The 23,339-nt window shown below is 35.3% G+C and overlaps 1 protein-coding gene and 1 pseudogene across 1 annotated transcript; one reads left to right on the forward strand and one right to left on the reverse strand.

The window, feature by feature from the left end:
• Positions 1–3,756: 3,756 nt before the first annotated feature.
• LOC120779996 lies at positions 3,757–4,934 on the forward strand. Its single transcript, XM_040112283.1, has 2 exons — positions 3,757–4,247; positions 4,783–4,934. Exons 1-2 carry the CDS (start codon positions 3,971–3,973, stop codon positions 4,932–4,934), a joined length of 429 nt encoding a protein of 142 aa, XP_039968217.1. The 5' UTR covers positions 3,757–3,970.
• A 16,010-nt stretch (positions 4,935–20,944) lies between these two features.
• On the reverse strand, positions 20,945–22,165 carry LOC120780021 (annotated as a pseudogene).
• Between the last annotated feature and the right edge of the window lie 1,174 nt (positions 22,166–23,339).

Here is a 23,339-nt window from a genome sequence, read left to right on the forward strand (position 1 = left end):
CACAAAAGAAATAATACTGATAATTTCTTGAGCATTTACTGGAGAGCTGGAACCTAATCTTTACACACACAAGTATATTTTCTTTCTTTATTTTCTCTTGCTCTTCTAATGTGCATCATTCACAATGCGTAACCTGCTGTCAATTTTACTTGGCTACAGCTCAAGAAATAAGGAATTCTTTTCTTGAGGATTTACTGGAGAGCTGGAACCTAACCTTTAGTTCGAAATATTAAAATAACTAGATTTCCGAGTTAACAACAGCTCGCCAGTCGTTTCTTCTTTTCGCTACGTGGCGCCAATTGGATAATCCAAGCGAAGCCAGGTCCTTCTCCACTTGATCCTTCCAACGGAGTGGATGTCTTCCTTTTCCTCTGCTTCCCCCGGCGGGAATACAATAAGCATTGCATTAAAAAGCGATATATGGGCGACTTTCCCCACCGAGCATTGAAATCCTCCCTCTGCAAGAACATTATGAATAATGCTCTGATAATCAGCTTTATTTATCCTGTAAAGTGTAGTTTCCAACTCTCAAGAAATGTAAAAACTTCATATAAAAAAAACGCTTAAGAAACGGTCAAGAAAATTTCCTGCCGTTAATTTTATTTTGTTTTGTTTGCTCTAAGAAAATCTAGTACTAATTTTGCGAAAAGAAACATGAAATCAACAATTGTTTCTTGAAGGAAATTCAAATTAATCGTTAAATTCATCCTAAATTAGTTAAAATCATTATTATGATGTATATGTAGTTCATTTTGAAATGTTGTATAAAGCTTATCAATCATCGAACTTTTTCATGCACTTCCCATTCTTTCTGCCTCGATAAATATACAGCAATCAAAAATACGCTCAATTTATTTAATTCTTTGAAAGAAAATTTATTTTTAATTTCTTAATCAACCTCACAATACAAAATCGGTTTTGTTTGTTTTGATAATTTCAATATTTTTAAAGAAATTTGCAATTATTTTATTGAAATAGAATGGAGGAACTATTCTTCCAAAGGCGTTATCTATTATAAATGTAAGTATTTGCCTATTACAATAAATATGTAACTTACGGTGTTTGCACATTTTACTTCCTTCCAAGTGTGAATAAAAAGGCATATACATATAATTGTTTAAATAATTTGCACAAAATTTTATTTGTATATATGTATGTATTTAATACATGTGCTGATACAGATATTTATGTTGAAATAATACTCTGTACTGCTGCAGCTGCTCCTGAGTTGTTCTTTCTAAATCCTAAACTGAAATGAAACTACTATGTTTATATGCACCAAATTTAATAGATTTGCAGAATTACTCACTTTTCTTGGTTGTTAATGTCTTTATTTTGTCTTATTTGTTTTTTGTAAAATAGCTGGTTCACAGCAAAGTGCTTTTCGCCTCTTGTGGTGCGTGTTTTGTGCTTTATTCTTGTGAAGTTTGAGCAAGAATAACCGCACAAAATACACCTCACACAAACCAGTTGCTTTCTCAGAATAGTGCTGAAAGACGCATTTCTAATGGTGTTAATGCCATAGAACCACATTTAAAGCCCGGTTTATTGCATTTCGCAAATCCCTTTATGATGCCTGGATTTTTTTCCAAAAACTCAATTATCATGGTATTTTGTATTGTGTTCTTATGTTTTGCCCTATAAAAATAAAGTTAATTAATTCGTAACAATAAAATAAATAATGAGAGAGTTTTGCATCAGGGGACTCGAAAATAGCATGACTGGGCATTTTCAATGTTAAATGAGAAAAATAATGATGATTCCAATGTTAAGAAATGTACGCTTACAGATTCTCTTATTTACTATGCGCAAACGACTCTGCATATAATTTATTGATCGGTATTCATATATTTGTTATGAAAGCACATAAGTATGCACTTTAAAATGTAGGTATTTTACGATGTATTCCATAAAACCTTTTTAAATATATAATAGTCGAGTACGATTTGCATTACTACCTAACTGTGCGATTCTGTAATGTGATACAGTTAGAGAGTTAGAGATAATTTTTGAGACTAGAGAGGATTTTGCTATTCTGTAATTGACAGTCACAAAATCTATTACATTTCATTATTCAGAGATGTATGTATTATAAATATGTCGATAACAAATATTAAATTTTCTATAACATAGTCAAAAAACACAATTATCAATAAAAATAAAAATAAAAATATATGTTGACTTTGTTTCATAATATTTACTAAATTTATGTAAAAATTCATTTATTTTTAATCTTTTCGTGTTTGAGCTGCTTACAAAATATAAAAAACGACAATCGATTAATATCTATGATGATCTCTATTCAGTATATTCAAAATGGCAGACAAGAACTCTTTTTAGTTTTGTGACCTTCTAACAATCACGTCTCAAATTTGAGGCAATGTTTTGGGCCTAACGTTAGTGACTGTTTAGTGAATAGTAACTAGTCACAAATTGAGACTTTGCCTCAAAATGTCTCAAATAGAGACTGGTTACAGAATACCGCTATAAATATACACCTATATATATAAAAAGAAGTTACATTTCCTTGGTAATCTTATAACTCAAGAACCGCCGAATCGATTGACACAAAAATTTTAGAGTTCGTTCCTATCTATAAGGAGGTGGTTTGTGTGAAGTTTGTTTGGAATCGGTGCAGCCGTTCCTAAGTTTGACATTTTTTGTGAGTAAATACACTGTACCAAAATCAAGTATTTTATCAATTTTACATCGTGCTCTCATTGCGTACAGAATATTAATTTGCTGTCATTGGAATTCAGTTGACAGTTTTCTTATGTGCTTTGAGTTCTTTTATATCTTGCTCTCATTTTGAACAAACATACTTTTGGTGAGTGTTAACCATGTGTTTCTTTTTAATTGTATTTTAATTGCTTCATTTTTATATATATAGTTCAATTGCCAAGCGTTACTTAATTTTCACAATTTTAATTTGATATCGGTGAGTGTTTTCTTTATTTGCACAATTGAGGTTATGTCCAGTGTGAGTGTATGTGAATTCATATTTCCACGCACACACATTGAAGTTTGAATTAAATGTATAATTTTTTCTAGAAATAATTTTCAATGTATTTCTTTTACATTCAATTAGTCATACACTGTACTGAAAGAATGCCACGTTCAAGACGACCAAACATTGCAGACGTTCACGTCAGTCAAATGCTACAGCGTTAAATCGATGATCACAAAGTGAAGAAGATCGTGTTCGACGAAATGAAATGGAAACACAACGACACAGACGGAGAACTCACTTGGATAAGAGTGAAGCACCAAGAAACCGTCGTGGGCGTACGTCCGTTTATGATATACGTCAAATGGAACACGCGGCTTTCAATTACGATGCCACCATTGATTACAGCATGTATGCCTACATTGGCCAGATGAATATAGAATGTACATATACATTGCAAAGCATTTAAATTCATAAACGAAACGCCTGGCATGTGTTGTGCTGGTGGAAAAGTCAAATTACCGGTGCTAGGACTTCCGCCAGAACCTTTGCATTCATTGGTTTTTGGTAATTCGCCAACGTCAAAGCATTTCCTCTTAAATATTCAAAAATACAATTCATGCTTTCAAATGACATCTTTTGGAGCTACAAATATCATAAAAGATGGATTTATGCCGACGTTTAAGGTGATTTCTTCGTGTGGAATTAGCAATATCATTTTTAATTTTATGTGCCGTCCCTGTGTTCGATGTTTTTAGAAATTAAGATCCGTTATCATCTATATATATTTCTCGACCGTTACCGATTCAAGGTCAATTATACCATGAGGCTGGGTCTTTGCTACCATTCCCAGATGATGATCATAAATTTTTGCAAATATATTTCATTGATGGTGAGAATCGTGAATTAAATAAGCGCTGTGCAATTTCGACGAATACGAGAAGATCAATCGTGAATGAATTGCAAACATTTTTTCATCAACACAATGATTTGGTGAAATTGTTTAAAGTGGCACTCGAACGGATGCCCTCCGATGGCCACAAAATCATAATAAAAGCCGATAAAACACCAATTGGGGAGCACACCAGACGATTCAATGCACCAACGATTGATGAAGTAGCCATTGTTGTGGTTGGCGAACAGTTTCAGTCACGAGGCATTGTTTTGTATCGTAGAAATGAGAATTTACAACGTATTTCAGAACTCCATCGCTGTTATGATGCATTGCAATACCCCATTTTGTTTTGGAGAGGGGACGATGGCTATCACATCAACATACCAATGATAAATCCAACAACTGGTACATATACATTTTATTTTGTTTAACACGTTCGCGTTCATTTGAATTTAGCGGGTGGCTGCCAGATAATCACTTAATTTTTCCATACAAAATTGAAGAGCGGGAATTCCCGCTTTTTTTCTACAGGTTAATTTTTTTAAATAGTCTGAACAAATTAGGGAATTCCCGCCATTACCACATGAATTTCCTATGCACTTTTGTCGGGATTTCCCGCATTTTGTTTTATTGAAACTTCCCCTCAACAAACCCCAAATGACTGGCACGTTAACCTTGAATGGGGATTCCCCAAATTAAATTTGTTTGAATTGCGGTTGGCCTGTTCACGACTTTACCAACACTAAAAATGTGAAGTGATAAGAAGTGAACCATTTTTGACGGTAGAAAAGCCTATCAATAGCTATTCAAATAGCGCGGGAATTCCCGCAATTGTTTTATTGAAGGAAACATGAATGACGGGAATTCCCGCAATTTACGCGAATGTGCTAAATATGATTTATAAATCATTTTCATTCGCTACTTAATTTTTGCAATACAGGTCAAGAATCAACAGAAAAAGTCAGTGCGATGAATTTTTATTCGTACCGATTGATGATTCGCCCTCAGAAACAAATTTTATTTTGCGATGCAATCAACTTTCGCATCAATATATCATCGATATGTACGCCAAAATTGAAAGTGAGCGATTAAATTTCATCCGTTACAATCAAGCCCGCGATTAAGATCAGAGGAATACATATATTTGCGTGACGCAATAATCAATGATGTAAAATGTGAATGATATCGGCCGTTTAACAATTTTACCATAATCATATGTTGGTAGCCCACGTCATATGCATGAACATGTACGAAATTATGGACGACCGGATCTATTCATAACATTTACGTGCAACCCGAAGTGGGTCGATGTGTCTGATTGTTTACTTGATGGTCAGGTGCCAAAAGATCGGCATGACATAACTGCCCGTGTATTCCAACAAAATTGAAAAAATTAATGGATCTGATTGTCAAACTCCGTGTATTTGGAGAAGTGCGGTGCTTTATGTATACCATAGAGTGGCAAAAAAGAGGCTTACCTCAGGCACATATTTTGATTTGGTGCGTAAGCAAAATAACCCATGATATGATTGATACCGTCATATCGGCCGAAATTCCAGATCAAACCATCGCCAGGATTATTCGAAGTTGTCACAAAAAATATGATTCACGGTCTCTGTGGTGATATTAATCGAAATCTACTTTGTATGATTGATGGTAAATGTTCGAAACGTTTTCCAAAGCAATTGATTGCTGAAACAATTACAGGAGATGATGGATATCAGTATCACAGTATCGTCGACGATCAACTGAAGACAACGGTAAATCAACTGTAATTAAAATTAAAAATCAAGATGTTGAAATCGATAACCGGTGGATAGTTCCGTACTCACCGATGCTGTCAAAAATGTTCAACGCTCACAACAATGTAGAATATTGCAATTCTGTAAAATCAATCAAATATATTTGCAAGTATGTGAATAAGGGCAGCAATATGGCTGTTTTTGGAGTGGCTCCTGAGAATAATCTCGACGAAATTTTGCAGTACCAAATGGGGCGCTATATTAGTACGAATGAAGCTGTATGGCGTATTTTATCGTTTCCAATTCATGACAGACATCCGGTTGTTGTACATTTGGCAGTTCATCTTGAAAACGACCAACGTGTTTACTACACCTCGCTGCAAAAGCCGAACAAAGAGTAGTAGAGCCACCAGTAACTACACTGACAGCTTATTTCCAGTTATGTGAAACTGATGAATTTTCCAGGACTTTACTATATTCGGAAGTGTTCTACTATTTCACATGGAATGCATCAACAAAAATTTCAACATCGCAAACAAGGCACAACTCGTTGATGGTTATCCAGGTATTTTTCGAACAGATGCTTTGGGACGCATTTTTACAGTTAGTCCAGCTAATGTTGAATGTTTTTACTTGCGAATTTTGTTGGTGAACGTACATGGACCTCAATCATTCCAACATTTACGAACTGTTACTAGTCAATTGTGCGCAACATACCGTGAAGCATGTCAACACTTGCATTTGCTGGAAGATGATACGCATTGGGATGCTACGCTTCGTGATGCATCAATTGTTTCTCCACCAATTCAAACTCGTATGTTATTTGTGATCATAATATCAACATGTTTTTCCATCAAATCTACTGGAATTGTGGAATAAATACAAAGATTTCATGGCTGAAGACATTTTGATTCGACTTTCGACATCGTTCCAATGATCCTGCATTGCTGCTGACATTGGAAATGTATAATGAAGCCTTGATAATGATCGAAGATTTGTGCCTTACGATTGCAAATAAGGCATTAGGGCAATTAGGATTGACTCCACCGAATCGTCCAATGCATGATTTATTTGAACGAGAATTGCAACGCGAACTCATTGATCGCGTTTTTCCAAATATTGCTCAAAATTATAATAACCATGATTGGTTATGAGAACGTGCAATTTTAGCACCAAAAAATGTCAATGTCAATGAAATCAATTTCCACATCCAGGAAAAAAAAAATTGTCAGTAATTCGGAAACGTATAAACTTTTGATACTGCTATGAATGATGAAGACGCAGTCAATTATCCGGTTGAATTTTTAAATCTTTGGAACCACCAGGCATGCCACCGCATAATTTGAAGTTGAAAGTTGGTTCATCGATTATACTTCTTCGAAATCTTAATGCACCGAAACTTTGTAATGGGACGAGACTTTCAGTGAAGAAATTGATGCCAAATTTAATTCAAGCAACAATTCTCACTGGCAAAGCAAAAGGTGAAATTGTACTAATACCGCGCATCCCATTAATACCAACGGACATGCCATCTCGAATTTAAACGTCTTCAACTTCCTGTTCGGCTATCTTTTGCTATGACCGTCAACAAAGCTCAAGGGCAAACGCTCCAGGTGTGTGGAGTTAATTTAGAGGAAGCTTGCTTTTCTCACGGTCAACTGTACGTTGCATTCGAGAGTTGGAGCCACGAAAAATTTGTTTATTTATGCACCACAAAATAAAACAAAAAATGTTGTGTATACAATTGTATTAAATTGAACATTGCTTTGCTTTTTCATTATTGTGTTAAGAAATCATCTTTTAAGCAATCAATTTTTTGCGTAGAGAAGCGCGCCGGGTAACGCTAGTATAAGTATATTTTGAAATATCTATATTACTCTAAACGGTATTTCGGCTTTTACCGTGTTTGGTAAAATTATATTATCTTTGGGCATATATCAATTAAATAAAGGACATAATACCCTCACTGCGTTTTCCCATAAGGGGTTTTTTGGATAATATGGCTGTATATGTACATACATATATGTATGTGCATTTAGTAAAATGCCTTTGCTCCTCTGTTGTTGGTTTGCCTGTTCGCCTTGTTCTAATTCCTGTTCTCCGCCTGGCCACCTGCTTGCGCTGTTAGGTTGTTTGTATGTTTGTATATTTGTTTTAGTTCGCGCCCGTTTGTTTCGTTTCGTGTTTGTTTTATTGTTTAAGTATTTTTGCTTTTCGCGCCCGGTTTATTTTATTGCTTTTTGTTTCTTTCGCCCGATGTGTGGGTTTTTGTTTGTTTAAATCTTTCAAATTATTTCTGAGGTATGTTTATACATACATATGTATGTATATGCGTTAGGCCGGGTCGATTTGTGGGGAGGCAAAAAAATCGCCCATTGCTCTATGAAAATCATATTCTAGGGATCAAAATAAGATACTTTGCTGAAGGAACCATTCCTCTGAAACGAATTTTGATGTTCCCCAATTTGGGTCGAACCTTTGGGTAGGAGCAAATTCTGAAAAATCCCACTTTGACCCATTTAGACTGCTCCAATCGAGTCCAAATGTATGACCGACCCCCACTAACTTTGGACAGCCGATCCACCCATGCCAGTGGCACACCCCCTGGAACTCCCCTGGGGGGTTCCCCATACAATCATTTCAAAAAACATGAAAAAATCAGGTAAATTGCTATGTTTTTTCTGTATTTTTATTTATTTATTTATAATAATATCTATTTTTTCTCTTAAGAAATTTATTTAGTCAGAACATATGTAAATGAAAAAAATTAATTTAAGTGATGATCTTAAACTAACAATAGACAATTGTGTTTGCTCTTGAGATCGCAAATGATCCTAAACTAACAATAGACAAGAAACAATTGTGTTTGCCCTTGAAAACACTTATGCTTAAGATATGTGTACATACTGTCGGTATGTACAGTAGATTAGTGTTAAGATGTGTGTATGCACTCAGCATGTGGTGCATACATAAATTAGGATAAGGAATGCTATAAATAAACCAACCAACCAGGGCAACCAGAGCTGAGTTCTATTTAACAACCGAAACCCTACGCGTCTTACTTTACAATTACCATTTCATTCTTATTACCTCAAAAAGATTATAGAAAAAGAAAATAAATAAAGAAAAAACATAGCAATTTAGCTGATTTTTTCATGTAAATCACCAAAAATGGTGATTTTTTTGAAATGATTGTATGGTGAACCCCTCCAGGAGAGTTCCAGGGGGTGTGCCACTGGCATGGGTGGATCGGCCGTCCAAAGTTAGTGGGGGTCTGTCATACATTTGGACTCGATTGGATAACTCTAAATGGGTCAAAGTGGGATTTTTCAAAATTTCCCCCTACCCAAAGGTTCGACTCAAATTGGGGGACATCAAAATTCGTTTTAGAGGTATGGTTCCTTCGGCAAAGTATCTTATTTTGATCCCTAGAATATGATTATCATAGAGCAATGGGCGATTTTTAAATCGACCCGCCCTAATATGCGTATATATTGTCACTGCATTTTTGTTTTTTTTTTTAGATTTTTGATATTGTTTTGTTAGGTTCACTGCACTTTTTTAGTGATTTAAACTTTCTCGTTTCTGTAGTATTTCGTCTCCACTTTTGGTTATGTAATACATATATGTTTATCTAAGAATGTACATTTATGTACCACTAAATTAAATAAATTTATACATATGTATATATACACTGCACTGTTTCGCTTTTTGTTTTTTGTATTTAGTCCACTCTTTCCACTGTTCTTATTTTCCTTACGAATTTATGTATGTTTTATTTGTCAGTATAATGTGCATTTTTTTGTTTTTTTTGCATAGATATATATGTGGCTGTTAATATATAGTGCCTGTCTTTGAGGCTCGAAGGACCATGTTTAATCTTCTAACCAGTAGATACAATGTCGCGCACATCGGGAATAAAAGTACCGGGTTATTTGAGTAGTATGATAAAAGATATAATATATTAGGTATTTATATGTATTTTTACAAAGTTTATTTTGTTATCAATAACTTTTCCACTATTTGGGTAACCAACATAAAACGAGCGTATGTAGATATCGCGCCAGATCGCTATTGACCAAAGCTTCCTGTAGCGCGCGGGACGGGTGTTGTCAGCGGAGAGTTGATGTTCGCAGTATATGTGACGAGTTGTTAGCGAATGTTGATCGTCGAATTATGAGGAGCGAATTATGTTGAACGGTGTCGACGCGGCGCAGTGTAGAAACAGGAATTGTGTCAACGAATGTATCTGCTTTCCCGTTGTCAATCCTTTTTGATTAGTGGGTAGGAGCACAGGTGTGGTGAGCTGCGTAAAGTGTCATCAGCTGTGGTGAATTGCGCTGTCGTATTAGGGTGCGCCAGTTTTTTCCCAGGTTGTGTGAGGGAGAGGCTTAACTCATTTAAACAGACGCTCTTTCTAGAATTAAAATTATGGAATGCCTTTTTAATGAAGAATCTGAATCTAGCGTAGACACTGTTCATTCTGCCGATGAAGATTCTGAAAGTTTTATTAAGATAACAGAGCGACCATTAAATGTATTCAAAAATCAAATTAAATTAATAAGAGATGGTAAAGACTCAACTACAATAACGAAAGTTTTTTTAATAACCTAATTGTAATTACATACAAAGAATTAACTACAGATTATATTAAACATATAATTAAAACCCATTTATTAAAAAGTAATACCACAAGTTTTATACCCAATGGTACTGATTTTATACAATTTCAAAACGTTTGTAAGACACTAATAACAACAAGTCGCAACAAGATTTATCGGTGTATAAAAGAATTAGAAAACATTACAGATTTTGCAAATTTTAAAAGTAAAGTAGTTCAAATCCATTTAAGTGGACTTCATCAAGGTATAGATAAGGTTGCAAAATGATTTAAATTACAGTATTATTACCCAAATTATCTTAAGGAAATCACCAAAATAATAAATTAATGTGAACTGTGTAATCAGTGTAAGAAAAATCACATTTCTAACAAAATGCCGTTCAAAATTACACCACCAATTTACAAAGTAAGAGAAAAATATGTTGCAGATTTTTGGAAATGGAATAATGAATATTATTTAACATGTACAGGTCCGTATCCAGCTCTCAAGTAATTGCTCAAGAAAAAAATACATTATTTCTTAAAGTAATTTTGACAGCTGGTTACGCATTGTGAATGATCGACATTAGAAGAACAAGAGAGAATAAACAAAGAAAATAAACTTTGTGCGTAATATGTACGTATATATGTGTGTAGTAATATAAATATTTTCCTAGCGATTTAGTCTTGTTGATGATATTAAGTTTTATACAACATTTCAAAATGAACAATACTTCATAATAATGATTTTAACTAATTTACGATGAATTTTACGATTACTTTGAATTTCCTTCAAGAAATAATTGTTGATTTCATGTTTCTTCGCAAAACCAGGTTTGCCATATTCGCATTTTATTGAAAAAATGTATTAAAAATTAGTACTAGACTTCTTTAGAGCTGCACACTAGCACAAGAAATTTTACCGCAGGAGATCCTCTTCACCATTTCTTAAGCGTTTTTTTATATGAAGTTTTTACATTTCTTGAGAGCTGGATACTAAGCTTATCGATTTATACTCTAAATTAGCTATGATAGAAAAAGTTAAAGCATTGAACTGGCTGGAATTCAAAAAAGCATTGCTAAAATTTTTAATTGTATGGGTCCTCCAAAAACTTTAAAAATTGACCAAGACCAAGATAATATAAAAAGATATTGACACAAACTTTGTAAATGCAGAAGTTTCGAGGAAGAGATTAGACAAACTAAGTAATCCATACAAAAAAGTTAGTCTTATTAAAACTGAAGAAGATGGCGAACATCATATTGTAAAATTTAAAAGTCAAAATGTAAGAAAATATAAAAACCAATTTAAAAGAAAAAAGAAAACCAACTCAAAATAAATCTAAGAATTGAAAATTGTATCTTATAATTCCTTTTTACTTATCCACTATTACTTATTCATTTTTATATGCTAAAAATATCTTTAAATATTGTAAGAATTCTATTTAAGAACTTTAACTTGTAGATAAAGAAAAATTGCAATGAGGACATTGCATTATTTCCAGATGGGAGGAGTGACATATCCTTATGTTGCATTGGAGACTTTTGCCTTTATTCAGAGAACGTATATTTATAGAGAATGTTCACGATGTCGAGAATTTAGGGATATTTCAATTTTGGAATATTTACTGTTTTGGATGAGCGTGTTTCACCACAGAAAATTATTAGCGTGTTTCACCACTTAACATCAGGGGACACGAAAATAGCAGAATTGAGCATTTTCGGTGTTAAAAGAGAAATATAATGATAATTTCAATGTAAAGAAATGTACGCTTACAGATTCGGTTATTTTCTATGCGCAACTGACTCGGCATATAATTTATAGATGATCGGTATATATTTGGTATCAAAGCATATACTTAGAATATAAGTATGAATATATGTACTAGCGTTACCCGGCGCGATTCTCTACGCAAAAAATTGATTGCTTAAAAGATGATTTCTTAACACAATAATGAAAAAGAAAAGCAATGTTCAATTTAATACAATTGTATACACAACATTTTTGTTTTATTTTGTGGTGCATAAATAAACAAATTTTTCGTGGCTCAACTCTCGAATGCAACGTACAGTTGACCGTGAGAAAAGCAAGCTTCCTCTAAATTAACTCCACACACCTGGAGCGTTTGCCCTTGAGCTTTGTTGACGGTCATAGCAAAAGATAGCCGAACAGGAAATTGAAGACGTTTAAATTGAATGGCATGTCCGTTGGTATTAATGGGATGCGCGGTATTAGTGAGAATTGTTGCTTGAATTAAATTTGGCATCAATTTCTTCACTGAAAGTCTCGTCCCATTACAAAGTTTCGGTGCATTAAGATTTCGAAGAAGTATAATCGATGAACCAACTTTCAACTTCAAATTATGCGGTGGCATGCCTGGTGGTTCCAAAGAATTTAAAATTCAACCGGATAATTGACTGCGTCTTCATCATTCATAGCAGTATCAAAGGATTTATACGTTTCCGAATTACCTGACAATTTTTCCTGGATGTGGAAATTGATTTCATTGACATTGACATTTTTTGGTGCTAAAATTGCACGTTCTCATAACCAATCATGGTTATTATAATTTTGAGCAATATTTGGAAAAACGCGATCAATGAGTTCGCGTTGCAATTCTCGTTCAAATAAATCATGCATTGGACGATTCGGTGGAGTCAATCCTAATTGCCCTAATGCCTTATTTGCAATCGTAAGGCACAAATCTTCGATCATTATCAAGGCTTCATTATACATTTCCAATGTCAGCAGCAATGCAGGATCATTGGAACGATGTCGAAGTCGAATCAAAATGTCTTCAGCCATGAAATCTTTGTATTTATTCCACAATTCCGGTGGATTTGATGGAAAACATGTTGATATTATGATCACAAATAACATACGAGTTTGAATTGGTGGAGAAACAATTGATGCATCACGAAGCGTAGCATCCCAATGCGTATCATCTTCCAGCAAATGCAAGTGTTGACATGCTTCACGGTATGTTGCGCACAATTGACTAGTAACAGTTCGTAAATGTTGGAATGATTGAGGTCCATGTACGTTCACCAACAAAATTCGCAAGTAAAAACATTCAACATTAGCTGGACTAACTGTAAAAATGCGTCCCAAAGCATCTGTTCGAAAAATACCTGGATAACCATCAACAGGTGTGCCTTGTTTGCGATGTTGAAATTTTTTTGTTGATGCATTCCATGTGAAATAGTGAGACACTTCCGAATATAGCAAAGTCTGGAAAATTCATCAGTTTCACATAACTGGAAATAAGCTGTCAGTGTAGTTACTGGTGGCTCTACTACTCTTTGTTCGGCTTTTGCAGCAGTGTAGTAAACACGTTGGTCGTTTTCAAGATGAACTGCCAAATGTACAACAACCGGATGTCTGTCATGAATTGGAAACGATAAAATACGCCATACAGCTTCATTCGTACTAATATAGCGCCCCATTTGGTACTGCAAAATTTCGTCGAGATTATTCTCAGGAGCCACTCCAAAAACAGCCATATTGCTGCCCTTATTCACATACTTGCAAATATATTTGATTGATTTTACAGAATTGCAATATTCTACATTGTTGTGAGCGTTGAACATTTTTGACAGCATCGGTGAGTACGGAACTATCCACCGGTTATCGATTTCAACATCTTGATTTTTAATTTTAATTACAGTTGATTTACCGTTGTCTTCAGTTGATCGTCGACGATACTGTGATACTGATATCCATCATCTCCTGTAATTGTTTCAGCAATCAATTGCTTTGGAAAACGTTTCGAACATTTACCATCAATCATACAAAGTAGATTTTGATTAATATCACCACAGAGACCGTGAATCATATTTTTGTGACAACTTCGAATAATCCTGGCGATGGTTTGATCTGGAATTTCGGCCGATATGACGGTATCAATCATATCATGGGTTATTTTGCTTACGCACCAAATCAAAATATGTGCCTGAGGTAAGCCTCTTTTTTGCCACTCTATGGTATACATAAAGCACCGCACTTCTCCAAATACACGGAGTTTGACAATCAGATCCATTAATTTTTTCAATTTTTGTTGGAATACACGGGCAGTTATGTCATGCCGATCTTTTGGCAACCTGACCATCAAGTAAACAATCAGACACATCGACCCACTTCGGGTTGCACGTAAATGTTATGAATAGATCCGGTCGTCCATAATTTCGCACATGTTCATGCATATGACGTGGGCTACCAACATATGATTATGGTAAAATTGTTAAACGGCCGATATCATTCACATTTACATCATTGATTATTGCGTCACGCAAATATATGTATTCCTCTGATCTTAATCGGGCTTGATTGTAACGGATGAAATTTAATCGCTCACTTTCAATTTTGGCGTACATATCGATGATATATTGATGCGAAAGTTGATTGCATCGCAAAATAAAATTTGTTTCTGAGGGCGAATCATCAATCGGTACGAATAAAAATTCATCGCACTGACTTTTTCTGTTGATTCTTGACCTGTATTGCAAAAATTAAGTAGCGAATGAAAATGATTTATAAATCATATTTAGCACATTCGCGTAAATTGCGGGAATTCCCGTCATTCATGTTTCCTTCAATAAAACAATTGCGGGAATTCCCGCGCTATTTGAATAGCTATTGATAGGCTTTTCTACCGTCAAAAATGGTTCACTTCTTATCACTTCACATTTTTAGTGTTGGTAAAGTCGTGAACAGGCCAACCGCAATTCAAACAAATTTAATTTGGGGAATCCCCATTCAAGGTTAACGTGCCAGTCATTTGGAGTTTGTTGAGGGGAAGTTTCAATAAAACGGAATGCGGGAAATCCCGACAAAAGTGCATAGGAAATTCATGTGGTAATGGCGGGAATTCCCTAATTTGTTCAGACTATTTAAAAAAATTAACCTGTAGAAAAAAAGCGGGAATTCCCGCTCTTCAATTTTTATGGAAAAATTAAGTGATTATCTGGCAGCCACCCGCTCAAATTCAAATGAACGCGAACGTGTTAAACAAAATAAAATGTATATGTATGTACCAGTTGTTGGATTTATCATTGGTATGTTGATGTGATAGCCATCGTCCCATCTCCAAAACAAAATGGGGTATTGCAATGCATCATAACAGCGATGGAGTTCTGAAATACGTTGTAAATTCTCATTTCTACGATACAAAACAATGTCTCGTGACTGAAACTGTTCGCCAACCACAACAATGGCTACTTCATCAATCGTTGGTGCATTGAATCGTCTGGTGTGCTCCCCAATTGGTGTTTTATCGGCTTTTATTATGATTTGTGGCCATCGGAGGGCATCCGTTCGAAGTGCCACTTTAAACAATTTCACCAATTCATTGTGTTGATGAAAAAATGTTTGCAATTCATTCACGATTGATCTTCTCGTATTCGTCGAAATTGCACAGCACTTATTTAATTCACGATTCTCACCATCAATGAAATATATTTGCAAAAATTTATGATCATCATCTGGGAATGGTAGCAAAGACCCAGCCTCATGGTATAATTGACCTTGAATCGGTAACGGTCGAGAAATATATATAGATGATAACGGATCTTAATTTCTAAAAACATCGAACACAGGGACGGCACATAAATTAAAAATGATATTGCTAATTCCACACGAAGAAATCACCTTAAACGTCGGCATAAATCCATATTTTATGATATTTGTAGCTCCAAAAGATGTCATTTGAAAGCATGAATTGTATTTTTGAATATTTAAGAGGAAATGCTTTGACGTTGGCGAATTACCAAAAACCAATGAATGCAAAGGTTCTGGCGGAAGTCCTAGCACCGGTAATTTGACTTTTCCACCAGCACAACACATGCCAGGCGTTTCGTTTATGAATTTAAATGCTTTGCAATGTATACGTACATTCTATATTCATCTGGCCAATGTAGGCATACATGCTGTAATCAATGGTGGCATCGTAATTGAAAGCCGCGTGTTCCATTTGACGTATATCATAAACGGACGTACGCCCACGACGGTTTCTTGGTGCTTCACTCTTATCCAAGTGAGTTCTCCGTCTGTGTCGTTGTGTTTCCATTTCATTTCGTCGAACACGATCTTCTTCACTTTGTGATCATCGATTTAACGCTGTAGCATTTGACTGACGTGAACGTCTGCAATGTTTGGTCGTCTTGAACGTGGCATTCTTTCAGTACAGTGTATGACTAATTGAATGTAAAAGAAATACATTGAAAATTATTTCTAGAAAAAATTATACATTTAATTCAAACTTCAATGTGTGTGCGTGGAAATATGAATTCACATACACTCACACTGGACATAACCTCAATTGTGCAAATAAAGAAAACACTCACCGATATCAAATTAAAATTGTGAAAATTAAGTAACGCTTGGCAATTGAACTATATATATATAAAATGAAAGCAATTAAAATACAATTAAAAAAGAAACACATGGTTAACACTCACCAAAAGTATGTTTGTTCAAAATGAGAGCAAGATATAAAAGAACTCAAAGCACATACAAGAAAACTGTCAACTGAATTCCAATGACAGCAAATTAATATTCTGTACGCAATGAGAGCACGATGTAAAATTGATAAATCGTATTGAAAATACTTGATTTTGGTACAGTGTATTTACTCACAAAAAATGTCAAACTCAGGAACGGCTGCACCGATTCCAAACAAACTTCACACAAACCACCTCCTTATAGATAGGAACGAACTCTAAAATTTTTGTGTCAATCGATTCGGCGGTTCTTGAGTTATAAGATTACCAAGGAAATGTAACTTCTTTTTATATATATAGATGTATAGACTTACTTTTTCGTAATTGAAACACAACAAATTACCAAAAATAAAGAAAAATTCAATTATTTTCCGGTTACAAAGTTCCGTCAGTACCCTTATGCTTAATAAAGTAATAAGCAGGACTGCAGTGCATATTTACTTACGTATAAACATATGTACATATGTACATACATAAGAGCACAAAGGAAAGTAGCGTTTTTCAATTCCATTTCGTGTTCTCCTTTTATTGCAAAATATAGAAGCGTACCTTATGCTTACATACGGCAAAGAATTTGCATTTCTTTATATAAGTTAACGCAACATACGCCGAAATTGGCTTACATAGCTTTTACAAATAACCAACCACTAAAAGCTTACGTAAGCATGCGACTTGGACAGCGTTCGCTATCCCACGGTTAAACGACACCACACGCGCATCCGGAGTAAATGACGATACAGCGCCGCCGCTACTTGAGAACGTCAGTGCTGCTTTTCAACAACAACAACGACTTCAATGCACCTGTACGTGCAACGTAACTTGCTAGCATAAATTAGGCGTAAGAAGATTTTTGTAATTAATTCTAAGTTTGGTTTTCAACAATAAACACACGGCTCGCTGCCAAATAATAATTGTGTTTTAAATGTGAACAAATAAATAAATAACTGGCGCCCAACTAGTCGCGACTGAATAAGTTAATCGAGTAAAAGCCCTTAAGAAGTGCCTTGCGCTGCGGCTCAAACTACTAAACAGGACGTGACAGCCGAATCAAAAAGGGATAACTTCGGTGGAAGAAAGCCCGCACCCAACGAAGAGTGCGCAGCGTTGGACCCCAAGTACGATCACATTGAAAGTCGGGCAGAACACCTGCGCTGAACGGAGCGGAAATATTTTCCGTTAGGAACAGGTAAAAAAATATGATTTTTAATCGAGCAAATTTTAGTTGAAATCAAGGTTTGAAGAAAGTAACATTTCACAAATATTCGGTTCTCCTGGTTTTGAAATGTCACGTAAAATAAAACAGTCAATGATCGAAGAGCGAAAAAATTGGTCATTTATCACCATTCAAAAGGTAAAACTGAACGAGAAATTGGGGCAGCTAAAAGAAAGTTAAGTTCGAGAGATGAAAGTATTTTAAAAAGAAATTCAAAAGGATCCGTATCTCCGCCGCCCCAAAACTTGGCTACATCTCTCAAAGAAAATTTTGGGATTAGTGTTTGTGCGGAAACTGTAAGAAGAGTGTTACGGAAAAACAACTTAAATGGACGAGTGGCGCGAAAAAAGCCCTGGATTAGTGCAAAAAATAAAAAGGATCGGCTTGATTTTGCACGCGAATATTAAACGAAAGACTTCTCATTTTCGAGTCAGGTAAATTGTAATTGCGATTATGTTTGAACATTTCCTAATAAGTAAGTTATATAATTTTAGGGTTCTTTTCACAGATGAGAGCAAATTTAGTTTGTTCGGATCTGACGGCAGGCGTTTTGTGTGGCGTAAACGAAACGAAGAATATAAAAATAAAAACACGAAAAAGACCGTTAAGCACGGAGGAGTTTCCGTAATGGTCTGGGGATGCATGGCCGCCTCTGGTGTGGGCAAACTCCATTTTATTGAAGGAATAATGGATAAAAATATTTATTTGAATATACTGAAGGCAAATGTGAAGGAAAGTGCGCGTATGTTGGGTATTGCTGATAATTTCAAGTTTTATCAGGACAATGACCCGAAGTACTCCTCGTTGTTGGTGAAGACTTGGTTGCTCTATAACTGCCCCAAGGTCATAAAAACTCCAGCGCAAAGCCCGATCTTAATGTGATAGAGCATATGTGGGATGAGCTAGGTCGCAGGGTTCAAAATAGGAGGTGCACCAACAGGAATCAACTTAAAGGTGTGCTCCAAGAGGAATGGACGAAAATAACTCCAGATGTTTGTCGTAAACTGGTTGAAAGTATTCCTTATATACTCCAAGAAGTGGAAAAGCAAAATGGATACCTAACAAGATACTTAACATCGCACTTATTACAAACACACGCCAAAAGGAAGTGTGTTGCTCGATTTACAATGTGGCCATATTTTTACTGAATTTTTACATTTTTGTTTTTGAGCGTCGTTATGTTAATAAAATAGAACTAGTACTAGCTGTGAAATATTGCTGAATAAATAAGCTTTTAAAACCATTTCTGGTTTTTTGAAAACAGTTTACATTTCTTTAAAAAAATATCACTTCAACCTATTGCATACTTTGCCCGACTTTGGATGTGAGCCACTGTATGTGTTTTTTACCTACTAAAGTGAATTCCGAAGTATAAGTACATTGATCTACTAGATAGTGTGCTCATCCCTTTAGCTGAGAATTTTCATGACGACAATTGGATATTTCAGCTAGACAACGCCCCCATTCATGTGTCTCGCGCTACGAAAGTATTTTTCCAGTCCCGGAATGTCCAATTATTGGATTGGCCAGCTTTGAGTCCTGATCTTAACCCCATAGAGAGCCTTTGGGGTATACTTACTGCTAAAATATATGCACATGCCAAGCAGTATGATACTATTAAGCAGCTTAAAAGTGCCATTGTACCAGAGTGAAAGAAAATAGAGCAAACTACTCTGCAAAACTTAGTAGGGTCCATGCCACGAAGACTGTGCATGGTAAAACTGCAAAAAGGTAATACTATTACATACTAAAAATATTTAAAACATCAATTACTTAAAGTTTTTTTTTTATTAGGCGTGTGTTATTTGACCATCATAAGCTAATAGCTAAACCATGGACAAATAAAACGCATTTAGCTTATTTCTAATTTTCGCTTAAATATGTATTATGTTGGCAACGCGGGCAATAACAATCAGCTGATATTCAATTTATTGCAACGAAATTTTTGACATGGACAAAAGGTAAATTTGAATTTTTAAATTTGTAAACAAACTTTTCACAAACTAAATAATTATTTATTTCGTTTATATACAGCAAATGAAAAGTTTGGACGAAGGCCGAGACACTTACATATATTCCTGAAGCGCTACACTGAGAGGAAGGATGAGTTCCTGCATGCGCGGAAGAAAAAGTTCGCATATGAAAACGTCTTGGAGGTTATGGTATATCAAGGATTTACAGTAAGAATATTTTAAAGCTATTTTGCAAAAATTTATTACATTTGGGAACGCTTTTGAATGCCTACAAAACAGCGAAAGACAACGAGAAGTAGACTGGCACTTCTCCGTGCACAGTACCTTATATGCGCGAAATGGACGAAATTTTTGGCGAAAGTTGCTTGGTGTCCAACAACCACACCATAAATATTGGGACAGACCTGAAGAGGCATTGGTTGAGTCTAGTGGTTAGTTAAAATTTAATGTTCATTAGGTATTGCTTATATTGCATTCGCTTTTTTATATTTTTAAACAGGTAAGGATTCGACTGATTTTCAAACAATGCTCGACGATATGCCGAGTACTTCAAGGCAGAGCTAGTCTGTACTAAGCCGAAGCATATGCATACCGAATGCAGTGTATTCACAGGAGCCGAACGCAGCAAATCCTGTTCCAAATCGTCGTTATCGAAAAAGCGCTATAGAACGATATTTTGATAAAAAAATCGAACAAAAAAGGAAAAGTGCTGAAGTGAAGGCGAAGTTTTACGCGAATATAGAAAAACAAATACAGGATATGGCCGAAAAACAAGATATTCTAATAGAAATTGAACAAAAAAAACTCAAAATAGAAGAAAAATTAAAAATTTTACAGCAGTCTTTTGTGAATAAAAATTGTTTTATTAACGCAAATATAAAATCAAGCTTATCTTAAAATGAACATTTTTTACATACAAATCTGCAAATGCATACGTATGTATATGTACGTGATTATATAAAACAAATATGTATGTCGAAAAATTATAAATAATTTTATTATTTGAGATTGAAAATGGAAAATGTTGCTCTAAAAGTGCATTTTAAAATTAAAATAATTAAAATTTATTAATTTCTTCATGTTAAAACTGTAAGCAACTGATTCCGACGATCTCCACTTGCTTCTCCCGCCAGCTAATTAGCAGGTTCTGGCTCCGGTTCGGCACTTTCAATTTGAGGGTCAATAATTGTATCGTCGTTTGTGATAATACATATATTGTGCATAATGCATGCACTTGCAACTAAATTCGAAGATGCACATAAATTTCTGTGCTCCGTAAATTTAAGAAGCCTTCGAAAACGTCCTTTCAGTGCTCCAAATGCATTTTCAACAACAATTGATTGGGCGTTAACGAACCATAATCTTTAAACATCGGTATGAGGTAATTTCTGCAAGGATATGCCGAGTCCCCGAGAATAAAAGTAGAATTTGGAAATAAACTTTCCATATTATTTTCCGCTTTTCTATAAAATGCTGACCTTTTTAGCACTCCAGGGTCATGATATGATCCGGGTTCACCACAATAAATATCAATAAATTTTTTATCAGCATCGACAATGTCCTGCAAAACAACACTATAATTACGTTTACGATCAAAATATATATATATGTTTGTCTTTTATAGGTGCATTAATTGTTATGTGGGTGCAATCAATAGCACCAATAACAATTGGTATTGGTTTCCTTTGTAAAAACTTGCGAGTTGTTTCTTCCAACGCATCTCCAGTTGGCCACTTAACATACTCATGGCCTATTGAGATAACCCACGCGACAACCAACAATCGCCCATGCTGTGGACTTCGTTACACCAAACAATACGGCTAGTTGTCTGTAGGTAATTGTGCATTACTTGCGCCATACATCATACATCATTGTTTTAGCAGGAATTTTGGCTTTTCCGGACTTCGTAGCAAAACGGGTTTGTTCACTTTCTTCATATCTTCCTGCAAAAAACACTCATACAGAAAAGTCTCATAACAAAAACAAAGCATACCTATTAAGTAATCTAAAGTGGTGCGGCTCAAACGAAAGTGTGATTTGAAATCCTCATCTCCAAAATTATCTATGGTGTCCACAAAATTAGAGCATTTTGGATGCTCTATCTGCTCTTGTTCTGAATCCTCCGATGACGAACTTGATTCAGCAGCTAAACCAGCAAGGATGGTGAATATTTCCTTAACGACTTCATTATTTGAATTTGTGCACATAGTACCAAGCAACTGGAAAACACACAAATTTAATTTTGTCTTAATTTTAATTTAAAATCCCTACTTACCGCATCTTTTATAAAATTTTCCATTTCGTGCACTTCTATACTTTTCATTTATATATTTTTCATTTGTTTACATTTTTATCTGTCAAAATAAGGGTTGTCGCTATTGCCAACTACTTTTTTTGGGAAAAATCATAGCTATTGTGAATGAACAAAGCATTTTAACTGGCAATGCCTCTAGCCCAATATACATAGTTAATTGTAGTGTCTTTACTTGCCGCCACAAATTTGATGATTTTAGATATGCGTTTATTTCCCGTCAGCAACAGTCGATCGAGGAATTACTGGACACCTGACAACAGTATCATAGCTCCACCAAAAAATGTTTTGCTTATCACGTAAATCTTTTAACGTCCTATCTAGTGCCTCCAGCGACCTCTTGTGGGCCATTGTGCATTCGTCCCAAATTATCAATTTGCATACTTGGAGAGTCTTCGCCATAGCGCTAGTTTTGGCAATGTTGAAAACTGGCGTTTCGTTGATATGCATGTTTAATGGTAATTTTAAGGCTGAATGTGCAGTTCGTCCGCCTTCTAATAAAGTTGCTGCTATTCCAGATGAAGCCAACGCTAGGGCTACCTCATTTTGCGATCGGATCTTTGCTAATAGCAATGAAATTAGAAACGTTTTCACAGTACCCCCAAGATAATCAAGAAAGTAAATCCCCACAGACCCACTGTTTACAGCTTGTGTTAAACGATCGTACGCAATCCTTTGTTCTTCGTTCAATTGCGGAATAGTTGTGCGAACTGCTTCGGTCATAGCTTGAGTATCGTACTGGAGTTCTCTTTGCAACTATTGGTTTAATGCATCTTGCATAGCACCATTGGGTATGCCAGGCCCAAACACGACAATACTTTATTTGCCATCAACAAACACATATCTTCTATTATGATCAACGTGTCATTGTAAATCTCTGCCGTAATTTCCAATGTAGGATTCAAAGTTTTACAACGCACGCGATGCAACACTTCCTCAGACATGTCATCCCTATATTTCATCCACAAATCATTCGGATTTGAGGGAAAACATGTCGATATTATAATCGCAAACAGTGTGCGAATTTGATGCGGCGATGAAGATATCACGGAATCCTTGAACGTATCATACCAATGCGAATCGTTTTCAAGCAACCGTAATAATTGACGCGCCTCACGGTAAGTCGCACACAGATGTCCATCAACTGTTCGCAATTGTTG

Source organism: Bactrocera tryoni, unplaced genomic scaffold (assembly GCF_016617805.1).
Source record: "Bactrocera tryoni isolate S06 unplaced genomic scaffold, CSIRO_BtryS06_freeze2 scaffold_120, whole genome shotgun sequence".
In the NCBI taxonomy this organism is placed as follows: domain Eukaryota; kingdom Metazoa; phylum Arthropoda; class Insecta; order Diptera; family Tephritidae; genus Bactrocera; species Bactrocera tryoni.